Source organism: Quercus robur, chromosome 5, assembly GCF_932294415.1.
Source record: "Quercus robur chromosome 5, dhQueRobu3.1, whole genome shotgun sequence".
Classification (NCBI taxonomy): Eukaryota; Viridiplantae; Streptophyta; class Magnoliopsida; order Fagales; family Fagaceae; genus Quercus; species Quercus robur.
In genome coordinates, this window is record NC_065538.1 from 67,429,328 (window position 1) to 67,440,760 (window position 11,433).

At 37.0% G+C, this 11,433-nt stretch overlaps 2 protein-coding genes across 3 annotated transcripts; one reads left to right on the forward strand and one right to left on the reverse strand.

Moving 5' to 3' along the window:
- Positions 1-1,687: 1,687 nt before the first annotated feature.
- LOC126726778 (pentatricopeptide repeat-containing protein At4g20770) lies at positions 1,688-5,132 on the reverse strand. 2 transcript variants are annotated; one of them, XM_050432132.1, is made up of 2 exons: positions 2,397-5,132; positions 1,688-2,138 (listed from the first exon to the last, which is right to left on the reverse strand). In XM_050432132.1, the coding sequence occupies exon 1, from the start codon at positions 4,975-4,977 to the stop codon at positions 2,581-2,583; it is 2,397 nt and encodes a 798-aa protein (XP_050288089.1). In that variant the 5' UTR covers positions 4,978-5,132; the 3' UTR covers positions 1,688-2,138; positions 2,397-2,580. The 2 variants fall into 2 exon arrangements, with proteins under 2 accessions (XP_050288089.1, XP_050288088.1); XM_050432131.1 differs by having other exon boundaries at positions 2,500-5,131.
- Positions 5,133-5,891: 759 nt separating this feature from the next.
- Positions 5,892-8,755, forward strand: LOC126726781 (pentatricopeptide repeat-containing protein At4g21300-like). The gene has a single exon (XM_050432134.1). It carries the CDS (start codon positions 5,904-5,906, stop codon positions 8,460-8,462), a length of 2,559 nt encoding a protein of 852 aa, XP_050288091.1. The 5' UTR covers positions 5,892-5,903; the 3' UTR covers positions 8,463-8,755.
- Positions 8,756-11,433: the final 2,678 nt, after the last annotated feature.

Consider the following 11,433-nt stretch of genomic DNA (forward strand, 5'->3'; position numbering starts at 1 on the left):
GAGCTTATCAGTTATTTCCTTTGTCATTTAGGAGTTGTTGCATTTACGTTCAGTTGTAAGCCTTTATAAGGCCTGTGATCAATAATAATAAAGAGATATCAGAATATATATATATTTGAGAAAAATCAAGCCTTTGCTTATTAGGAGGTCCTAGTTATCCCTTGAAGCATGGCCACAAAATTTCTTTGACATTAACTTGCTTTTCATATTTCTCTCTTTTGTCACCATAGCCTCACATGGGAGAAGAGGTGCAGCTTGCGACTGCGGGGTCGTATCAGCAAGCTGGTACTCAAACTTATCAACTTATGAAGCATCTACCTTGTTTTAATGTAAGAGTTCTAGAGCTTGTCTGCTTAGAGAGTCCGTAAACTGGCTGATTGGTGTCTTTATGGTAGTGTTTGATGGCCTCAGCTGAATTCCATATAGGCTGGGATTGGGTTGTCTCGGCTTATAAATTGTAATCTTTGATTCCTTGCTATTTTGGGGTTTTGTATGTGTGTTCAGTTGTGCTGTAGCTGCTGTAATGCATATAGTGGCTGCAGTTGTCTTGGAGCTTCTACATAGTCATTGCAATTGATTAACTGTTGCTTGTTGAATTGGTGTTTGTTAATGAAATTAATTGATTCTTTAAATAAGAAAAAGAAAAAGAAAAAATCTAATATGTCCGAATAAACTTTCAAAGTTTTGGTGACAAGCATTCTGTTGGGGTTCGATTTAAAACATACTAAGCTTAGCAAGCACAACAGTACACTAACTTTGAATTTGAACTAAATCTTCGGATCTAGTGTTATTCAATTCGAAATCCATTGACTTTTCAGGTACAGATACTTGTCCACCAATTGCCTGCTTGACCTAATATGGTCTACTCCTATAATGTGGGCCGTGAATCCACAATCATTGCCTTTATACTTCAGAAATTATACAATCACAAAAGCATGAAATATTACATCTTTGTCTATCTATAGCATTACAAATATTGAATTGGGATTTGTGAGCACGACACTTATGTTCATAGAATTTGATCACTGTTACCATTAACACAGATCAGTCGGAATAGCACTTGACAGCAAAAAAATGAGTTTCAAGAATAGTTTCTTCACACTTGCAAGCAGTTTAACAAAGTATAAACCAAAAGAATCATGCACTAATTCAATCTTGTAAAAGTTGCAATTAGCAAAAAATTTGAACTACGCAAGGGAAAGTTTGAATCATTCAAGCTTCAAGTTGCTAGTGATATTCTCAGAGATTGAGTTAATGAATATATGCCGTTAGAATCAACATAAAGCTGAGCTGTGAAGGAGGATTACCAAGTAGTAGCTGGGAAATTGGATCTTGCATACGAGTTCACAAAAGCAGAGGTACTGCCTTTTGAAGAATCCTAAGTACTTTCTGCAGTGGCTTCTCATACGTTTCTTCCAAATTAGATGGAAAATTGGAGAATGTTAACTCCTGTAATTTATTTTTTACAAACACCAACCACACACCACCCCCCCCCCCCCCCCCCCCAAAAAAAAAAAAAAAAGAAGAAAAGAAATTTCTCTCTTCCTTCCCCTCAATTCTACCTGCTGGCAATTTTTTGGCAATTCTCCCTTCTAGCATAGAGGTGTCAATATAGGAGGTGCAGGTATTCCCAGCCAAAATCTGATTGAACACTCAATAATGATACCATTTTTATCAAAACTAGAGGTTATGTTGAACACCTTCACTATGCATCAACACAGATCCATATTTCTTTTCATCTATTCCAGTACATTATCTTGCAATAGATTAATACATTATACATATTCACACACATATTGTGTGAGAGAGAGAGAGAGAGAGAGAGATGGTGTCACCTGCTGAAACCCATACCATCAGGCCTTGTCTAAGATTCTGCCTTTGTCCATTATAATGTCCAGAATTCATTTATATTTCCAGCAGCAAAAGGTTGTGTGCTTGATATAAAATGTTGGCACGAACCTGAGGGATCTTCTTGCATTGATTTTCATTTTTCAAAGGCCATTACCAAGTCTTGGTCTTGGCATCAGAGTGGAGATATGAATATGGTCCAGACCATAAGCTTTTCTCGCACATAGTGGCTGCTCTCTGCCTTTTGAATTGTCTGTAGCGGTAGCAGTGAAGAAAATCATGACCTGCAGCTGCAAGTCATAAAACTCCAAGTGTTAGTGAAATAACTCAAAGACAGGAAATAAAATAAATCTGATGACAAAAAAGAATCACAAATCAATTTTTTGGTGATTGAATCTCCTCCTTATGATCCTTCAAGCCTGGGGGAATATCTGTTGTCTTCTTTCAGTGTTTATTATCTTATTTTATCTTTTTGTTCTTTTACCAGGAAAAACTTTTATTTTCAAAGTCTGAGGAGGGAGAATGCTTTGAGTTCCTGAATTCCTTACTCAAGCACTAATGAAGCTTCAACTTCATAGTTCCATTGTGAGAACCAATCATCTGTCAACATAAAAATGTTAAAAAAAAATCCTCATCAGCTATGCTTGCTACCTTAATTACAGTCTTCACTTTAAATGCTGATGAATCCTTCTTGACAAACACTAGGCCCACTGTAGGAACTTTGACTTTGTACTATCCATTATAGCAAAAACTTCCATCACTTACTGCTTGAGCTTTGACATTAACCATTCTAAGATCCTTGTCCACCTTATAGGTTTGCATCTCATTCCTATAATCAATCCAACTATAACCTGGTTCCTTAATAACTTGTTTCTCACTCATCAGCTCTCTAACAGCCTTCACATCATCCCATCTTCCCAAAGAAGAATAGATATTGGCCAAAAGCACATAAGGGGCAGAATTCTGTGGGTCCAGGTGGAAAAGTTCATCTGCTGCTCTTTTTGCTAAGTTCACATTAGCATGAACACGACAAGAACTAAGCAATACCTCCCATATAACTGGGTCATCTTTATATGGCATCTTATCTATAAGCATTTCTGCTTCATGGAATCGTCCAGCTCGGCCCAGAGAATCAATAATGCAAGTGTAATGGTCCAGGAAAGGCTCGACTCCATGTTCTTGATGCATTGAATCGAATATTTCTATGCCAACATCCACCAATCCAGAATGGCTACAAGCAGTTAAGACGGCAACAAATGTTATACCATCAGGTTTCTCGCCTGAACTGATCATGTCATTGTAGAGACAAACAGCCTCATATCCATGTCCATTCTGTGCATACCCATGTATCATTTCATTCCAAGTGACAGTGTTTTTGCCAGGCATCATATCAAAGAAACATCGGGCCCCATCTACATCACCACATTTTGAATACATATCAATAAGAGCACTCCCCACAAAGATATCATTCATATATCCATCTTTTGCTATTTGAGCGTGAACCTGCCTCCCTTGAAATGAAGAAGATACTTTAGCACAGCAACTCAGAACAGTAGCATAAGAAAATTGGGTGGGACACATTCCATTTTGTCTCATCTGCTTGAAGAGCGTGAAAGCTTCCATGTCCAGAGAATTGAACGAAAAACCAGCTATCATTGAATTCCAACAAACAATATCTAATTCAGACATGTTAGAAAATATACGAGTTGCCATCTCTGTCTTCCCACACTTAGCATACATGCCAACTAGTCCACTGGCAACATATATGTCAGTATGAAAAAACGCCTTTTGTGAGGCAGCATGGACCTGCTTTCCAGACTCCAGAAGCCCTGTTGCTGCACATGAGCTGAGGATAATGGCCAATGTAGTCCGATCAGAATGCACACTTTGAAACTGCATTTCCCTGAACAGTTTTAGTGCCTCTTTGTGATTCCCACTCTGGGCATAGCCAGAGAGCATGGCATTCCATGAACTCACACTTGGGCATGGCATGCTATCAAACATTCGACGCCCGGTTTCAATGTCCCCAGACTTGATGCATGCTGCAAGCATATTAATATATGTGACTTCATCCGGTTCAAAACCGCTACACTGCATTCTTTGCAGGTACTCCACAGCTTTCTCACTTTGGTACTTCTGGCCATACCCAGCTATCATAACATTCCAAGAAACAACACTGACTTCCGACAAATTAGCAAAAACCTTCTCGGCACTATCTATGTCCCCATTCTTAGTGTACATATCAAGCAATGAATTATTTAAATGAAGATCTCGCTCGAATCCAAGTTTAATAGTGAGGCCATGAACTTGTTGTCCATGTACATTATACGAAAGCATGGCATTGAGATCATCCTGACCAAAGTCTCCACATACCCCTCTAGCACAAACACCTAAAATGCTCGACAATGACACAGAATCGATACCAATTCCTTTTCTACACATCAGTCTAAACATTTCCAAAGCTTCCAGGACTTGATCCGTCTGCACTAACCCACCCATCATCGCAGTAAATGTGACCTCATTATGCTCAGGCATGTCCTCAAAAACTCGAATTGCATCCCTAAGCAGCCCACACTTTGCATACATGCACAACAAAGCATTAGCCACGTACATATTCACGTCAAGGCCAATCTTAATAACAAGACCATGACATCTCCTACCACTCTTAGAATCCTCCAATGCACCACATGCACTAAATACACTCGCCAACGTGAAACGAGTCGGCAAAAATCCTTCTGAAATCATTGAATCATACGCATCCAATGCCTTTTTTTCAAACCCGCTTCGAGCGAATGCACTAATCAAAGTGTTCCAAGACACGGTGTTTCTTTCAGGCATTTTAACAAACAAGGTATAGGCATCATGTAAATTTCCTGCTTTGCAATGAGCTCCTAGGATGGCATTCCAAGAATACACACCTTTGTGAGGAATTTGGTCGAATACTTGGTGGGCAGAATGGATTTTCCCGCATTTGGAGTAGAGCTCAATGAGGCGGTTGGAGAGGAAGGAGTCGGAAGCAAGGCCGATACGAAGGATAAATGCGTGGATGAGTTTTCCGGCAAGGTGGGATTTCTTGTCAATGCAAGACTGCAAGAGGTTTGCTAAGTGGGTGGTGGTTTTGCTTTCCATGCTTACTGTTACATTAATATTATGCTTAGCCTAGCGCAGGTAGTAGAGTTTTCAAAAAAGAAAGATATCCCCTGCAATGTGTTAACCTACAATAACTACGAGGCGTAAGAGTTTGGCACAATAAAAAATTGTCATGTCAATTAAAAAAAAAAAATCCGAGGAATGTATCACACCTTTTATGTTTGTAAAATTTTAAGAACATCAATGTTTATATTATTTATTAAATATTTAAATTTAAAATTTTTATGGTCTAAAATTATGCATAAAAAAATAAGTTTATTGATTAAATAATAAATGACTTTTGAATTGAACAAAATTTGACATACATATTAAAAACATAAATGAAATGCAATCTAACAATTATATTTCCAAATTCACACCTAATAAAAAAAATTATAGGAGAAAATATATCATACCCAGATTTGGTCATTATTTTTTATTTATTTTAAGAAAAAAGTAATTTATCTCACTTACACACTTAGTTTTTACAATATTTACAAATATGTCAATGTATTTATATTCAAAGAAAACAAAAATAATTAGGTACTAAGGGCCGTTTGGTACGCGATTTTGAACAACAATTTTCAGTTTTTAAATAACATTACAAGTATTTTTACACACTTTTTCAACCACACGTATTTCTAAAAAATATAAACAACGTTATCAAATGGGCCCTAAGAGTTTATTTGGGAATAGTTTATTTAGCTGAAACTGAAAATTTTTTGCAGAAAGTACAATAGATAAAGCTAAAAAGAATCTGAAATAATATAATAGAACCCATGAATAATACTAAAAAGTACTATGTCACCTATAAATAGTAATAAAAATAAGTTAAATAATAGTAAAAATAAAAAATAAATTTTTAAGTGAATGCCAAACACACCGTAGAACTAAATCGGGATGGGTTACACGAATCTTAAATAATAATGTCTAAACTCCGATTTTCAATAATGTCTAAACGCTTTACACGAATCTCATCACCCAACTTCATGCACACCATTACCAACTGTAACCACATTGAACATTCACGTGTGCTTTACTCGAATGCTGAACAACAGGCTTCGCCAACCCAGTTACAATCAATCTTGCAAGCTTGTTCTGGCCCTTCTGTTCTTCAACAAGGTAGACAGGTTCATGCCCAGGTCATTGTCAGTGGATATACTTATAGCAACAACAATGGTCTTCTGGGTGCAAAGCTTTTGGGCATGTATGTTCTTTGTGGCAGTTTTGTGGATGCTAAGACCCTGTTCTATAAGCTTGAACTCAGGTCTTCTGCTTGGCCTTGGAATTGGATGATTAGAGCGTTTACAATGATGGGTTGGTTTGATTTTGCCTTGCTGTTTTACTTTAAGATGTTGGGTTGTGGTATTTCTCCTGATAAGTATACTTTTCCTTGTGTGATAAAGGCTTGTAGTGGTTTGAATAATGTAAGGTTGGGTAAGTTAGTTCACCAAACAATTCGGTTGACGGGTTTTGAGTTTGATGTGTTTGTGGGTAGTTCTTTGATCAAATTATATGCAGAGAATGGTTGTATCGGTGATGCGCGGTATTTGTTCGATAAAATGCCTCATAAAGATTGTGTAATGTGGACTTCTATGCTTAATGGTTATGTAAAAAATGCAGATAGTAGTAGTGCTCTGCAAATGTTTTTGGGAATGAGATATAGTGATATTAGGCCCAATTCAGTGACATTGGCTTGTATATTGTCTGTTTGTGCCTCAGAAGCAATGGTTGTTTTGGGGACCCAGCTTCATGGACTTGTCATTAGGTGTGGGTTGGAGTTGGATCCTCCTGTGGCTAACACATTGTTAGCTATGTATTCGAAATGCCAGAAACTGTTTGATGCATGTGAGCTATTTGATAGGATGCCAAAAACTGATTTGGTAACTTGGAATGGAATGATTTCTGGATTTGTACAAAACGGGCGTATGGGCGAGGCCTCACATTTGTTTCAGGAGATGATATCTGTTGGTGTCAAACCAGACTCGATCACCTTTGCAAGTTTCCTTCCATCAGTTACTGAATCCGCATGTCTCAAACAAGGTAAGGAAATTCATGGTTACCTAGTGAGACATGGTGTGCCTTTGGATGTATTCTTGAAGAGTGCACTTCTTGATATATATTTAAAGTGCAGTAAAGTGGAGATGGCATGCAAAATTTTTAGCCGAAGCAGCACAACTGATGTCGTAGTGTGCACAACTATGATTTCAGGGCTTGCACTTAACGCGATGAATAGTGACGCTTTAGACATTTTCAAGTGGTTACTGAAGGAGAAGATGAGACCGAATTCTGTAACACTGGCAAGTGTTCTGCAGGCTTGTGCTGGTTTGGCTGCCCTGAACTTGGGGAAGGAATTGCATTGTAACATACTCAAGAATGGGCTTGATGGGAGGTGTCGTGTTGGAAGTGCAATTACAGACATGTATGCTAAATGTGGAAGGTTGGATCTTGCTCATCACACTTTTGAAAGGATGTCAGAAAGGGATAGTGTGTGTTGGAACTCAATGATCACAAGCTGTTCCCAGAATGGTAAATCAGAAGAAGCCATTGATCTTTTTCGTCAAATGGGGAAGGGAGGAACCAAGTATGATTGTGTGAGCATTTCAGCTGCACTATCTGCTTGTGCAGCCTTATCATCACTCCATTATGGGAAAGAGATCCATGGTTTCATGATTAAAGGTGCATTCAGCTCTGATAGTTTTGCTGGGAGTGCACTGATCGAAATGTACGCTAAATGTGGAAACTTGGATTCTGCTCGCTCTGTGTTTGACATGATGCAAGGGAAGAATGAAGTTTCTTGGACTAACATAATTTCTGCTTATGGGAACCACGGTCACCTCAAGGACTCTCTCACTCTATTCCATGAAATGTTGGAAAACGGAATTCAGCCTGATCATGTCACCTTTCTTGCAATAATTTCTGCTTGTGCTCATGCAGGGCAAGTTGACAACGGAGCTCATTACTTCCGTTGTATGACTGAGGAATATGGAATTCCGGCACAGATGGAGCATTATGCATGCATGGTAGATTTGTTTGGACGTGCCGGTCAGTTGAATAAAGCATTTGAAACTATAAAGAGTATGCCATTTGCTCCAGATGCTGGTGTTTGGGGGACATTGCTTGGTGCCTGTCGAGTCCATGGCAATGTTGAACTTGCTGAAGTTGCTTCTAGACATCTTTTTGATTTAGACCCACAAAATTCTGGCTACTATGTGTTGCTTTCAAACATACATGCTGATGCTGGACAGTGGGGGAGTGTGCTTAAGATACGGAGTTTGATGAAAGAAAGGCATGTTCAGAAGGTACCTGGGTACAGCTGGATTGACATCAATAACATCACCCATATTTTTTCTGCTGCAGATGGAAGTCATCCACAATCTTCTGAGATCTATTCACTACTGAATAATCTTCTTCTAGAGCTAAGAAAAGAGGGCTATGTTCCTCAGCTTTACCTTCCAATGCACCCACAAACCATGGGATTGTGATTACCAGAAAAAAATATCAATTTTTTATTATCTGAGTGTCAACTGTAACTAATATCTAACGTCGGTTTGATGTCTTGCCAAGGTAAGTGAGGGCATTGCTGTTTTTTGTATTATGCTCTTCTACCTTGTTATCTTATTAACAGAGATATATTTGAGCTTCTATGATTAAAAGAAGCCTGTAATTATGATACAAGAAATTCAAATTTTGTTATCTACACTGTATTTGTCAATGCAGAATATAATTATTTCAGAAACAAAAAAATGATCTTAATTAAATGATATTGTTTTCTCAATTTAATGGAAAACAAATAAGATGTTACTTTTAATATATCCAATAAGAATTTTATGCTTCTCTGAACACACAATACAATTTATCTTGATCCATTGAATTAGTCTGCCGTTTCTATGCATTTTGTGAATTTTCTGTTTTTTTCTATTGATGGTGAGTTATTATGATGGCTTATATTCATATTCTCTTAATAAAGTGTTCCAAGGCGAGAATTTGGTCACCTAAGAAGGTGGAAACATCATATAGAAATTCAAGAAAGACACCTTACTTTTGAATAATATGGAAAATGAAATTCATTATGAACTTTGTGACCTAAATAATTTTTACAGCATAGTCATTTGTTATTTTAAGACCTGAGATTATCCCCTGAAGATGGTGAGATGGTTCTTTTTCGTTTCATTTGTTTCCTTTTCTCATTTATGAATATTAGATTCAACTTGGCATGGTGATTGTTAGTGGTTCAAACCATGAGATAATGACTAAACAAAAAAGAATGTTTGCAAAACTTAAAGAGTATACCAATTTATGATGTGGCTCCTTAGTGAACATTTTGGGTACTCTTGAGGTCAAGGGTGCTGTGTTTAGTCACTACTTAAGTTCAGTTACATAGATGATGACATATGTGGAAGAAATGGTAGGGCCATAATTCATTCCAAAATTTTCATCAAATTAACAGGGTTGGCCATGGGCTTAATGAGCTTTGGCTTTACTCTTATGGAGCTTGCTTCAAAGTTTCAATTGGAAAGCCAAATTACAGTGAGCTACTTTGCAATTTGTTGGGAATATCAATTTTACTATCTCTTGGCTTGTGATTGCTTTTGTTCTCCACATTTCTTATCTCAAGGTACACCCACTTGTGTTGCTTTATGACGCAACATGGGCCAAAGATACTGACACTCTACTTTCGACTCCTGCTATTGTTGGAGAGACTCAAATTTTATAGAGAGCAAATTTAACTTCTACTCAAGATCTCAAGCAAGGTCCTACTGTGAAGTTGGGACAAAAGCCCTTGATTCCCTTCAACATCATCTGCTTCTAGAGGTTTGATTTAACATTCATTCATGGCTCTTTGATGCTCTCTGAGTTTTCACTTTCAGCAGTAATATATTGTCCTTATAATCTTGTACAACCTTATTTGATGCTTTGCCTAGAAGCTTGGAGTCAAATGCTACTTTCTCAAAAACCACCCAATTTTTCATTCAATGGGCGGATGTCTTGAAAAGCATCCATTATCTTTCTGGTTACTATAGTGCTATGCAGTAGTTAATTAGGCTGGTGATATTACCGGGGGGCATTTTCACCACTGATATTAGCTTTGTCCATGCTGGGGCTTTGGTTCTATTTGTTTTGCGTCTCATTCGCACATGAGCCACCATTGGCTTCTCAAATTAGGCAAACTTTCTACGTACAAAATTTGGAAATTTGTTGAAAGTATTAGTGTTCTAATTAGTTTTAGGGTCTGTTGAGGTGTTGAATTTATATTGAGTTTTAGTTAGAACTTGGAAACTTTTGTTCCTTTTCTTCTACAGTTTTGAAGTTCACTAAAATTTTGTTGAATATTGGTTATACAATTCCTAGGAGTCGATTTTAAGGAAATGTAGAAAATAAAATTTCTATTCAACTTTATGTAATTCGTTTACAATTTGGTCTTTACTGTGGAATTCATTGTGAGTTTAGGAATGGATTTTTAAAGAAATGTTAAGGTAACAAGTAGACCTCTGACAGGTCCAAAACTGATTTTAGGTTTGTGGAAAACATACCTTCTTCTATCCCTGACACTTCCAAACCCTTATTTAGTTATTATTTACTGATTGAAAACCTGAGCCATGGATAAAAGTCATAAAGCCAGCATAGACAAAGTTATGAAGTGTTAACAAAATTTGTCGATGTTACTGTGTTAACTTTTCAGGGAGGACAAATGGCTTTCAAAAACTGTGAATCAAATCATTAATAATGTCTAATGTAATTCATGAAAATTGTATTGGCTCATGCAATCAATCCACTGTGTTTTTGGTTTCATTTAAACATTTGCAGAAATTAATCAACACAAGGACTTCTTTTTTTTTTGCTCAAAATTAATATGAAGGCATTGTAAAACTTCAATTCTACACTTGTAGTTAGGGTTCCTACTTTTTGTGAAAAGCTTCACTCTGGCACAAAGCATTTCAGTGTGAAAAAAAATGTTATAAAAAAAAAAACTAATGAATTGATTACACTTAAGCCTTGCGCACCCCCTATTTTTTGGGCATGTGTTATAGAATGATATGGTTATCAAATAAACAAACACTACTAGTTATTTCTTTAATATGTATTCTTGAATTATATAAAATAAGAGAAATTATCATCTTTAGAAATTACTCAACATCAGTGGTAGAGTGGATGATGCTTGATTGTTGATGTGATGTTAGAAGCTCATTTGAAAAATCTTTCGAGCATGCTAAGGTTAAGGACACTGTTAGGGTCTGTTTGGATACCGCTTATTTTGCTAAAAACTGAAAATTGAAAATTGAAAACACTATAGCAAAATAATTTTTAAATGTGTGAATAGTGTCATGAGACTCATTTTTAATGAAAGTTTTGTTAAAAAAAGAGGTTTGTGGGTCCAGTAAACAGTGCATGGGACTCACTGGAACTTAGTTAATGCGCTACTCAAAAAAAAGAAGAAGAAGAAGAAGAAGAAGA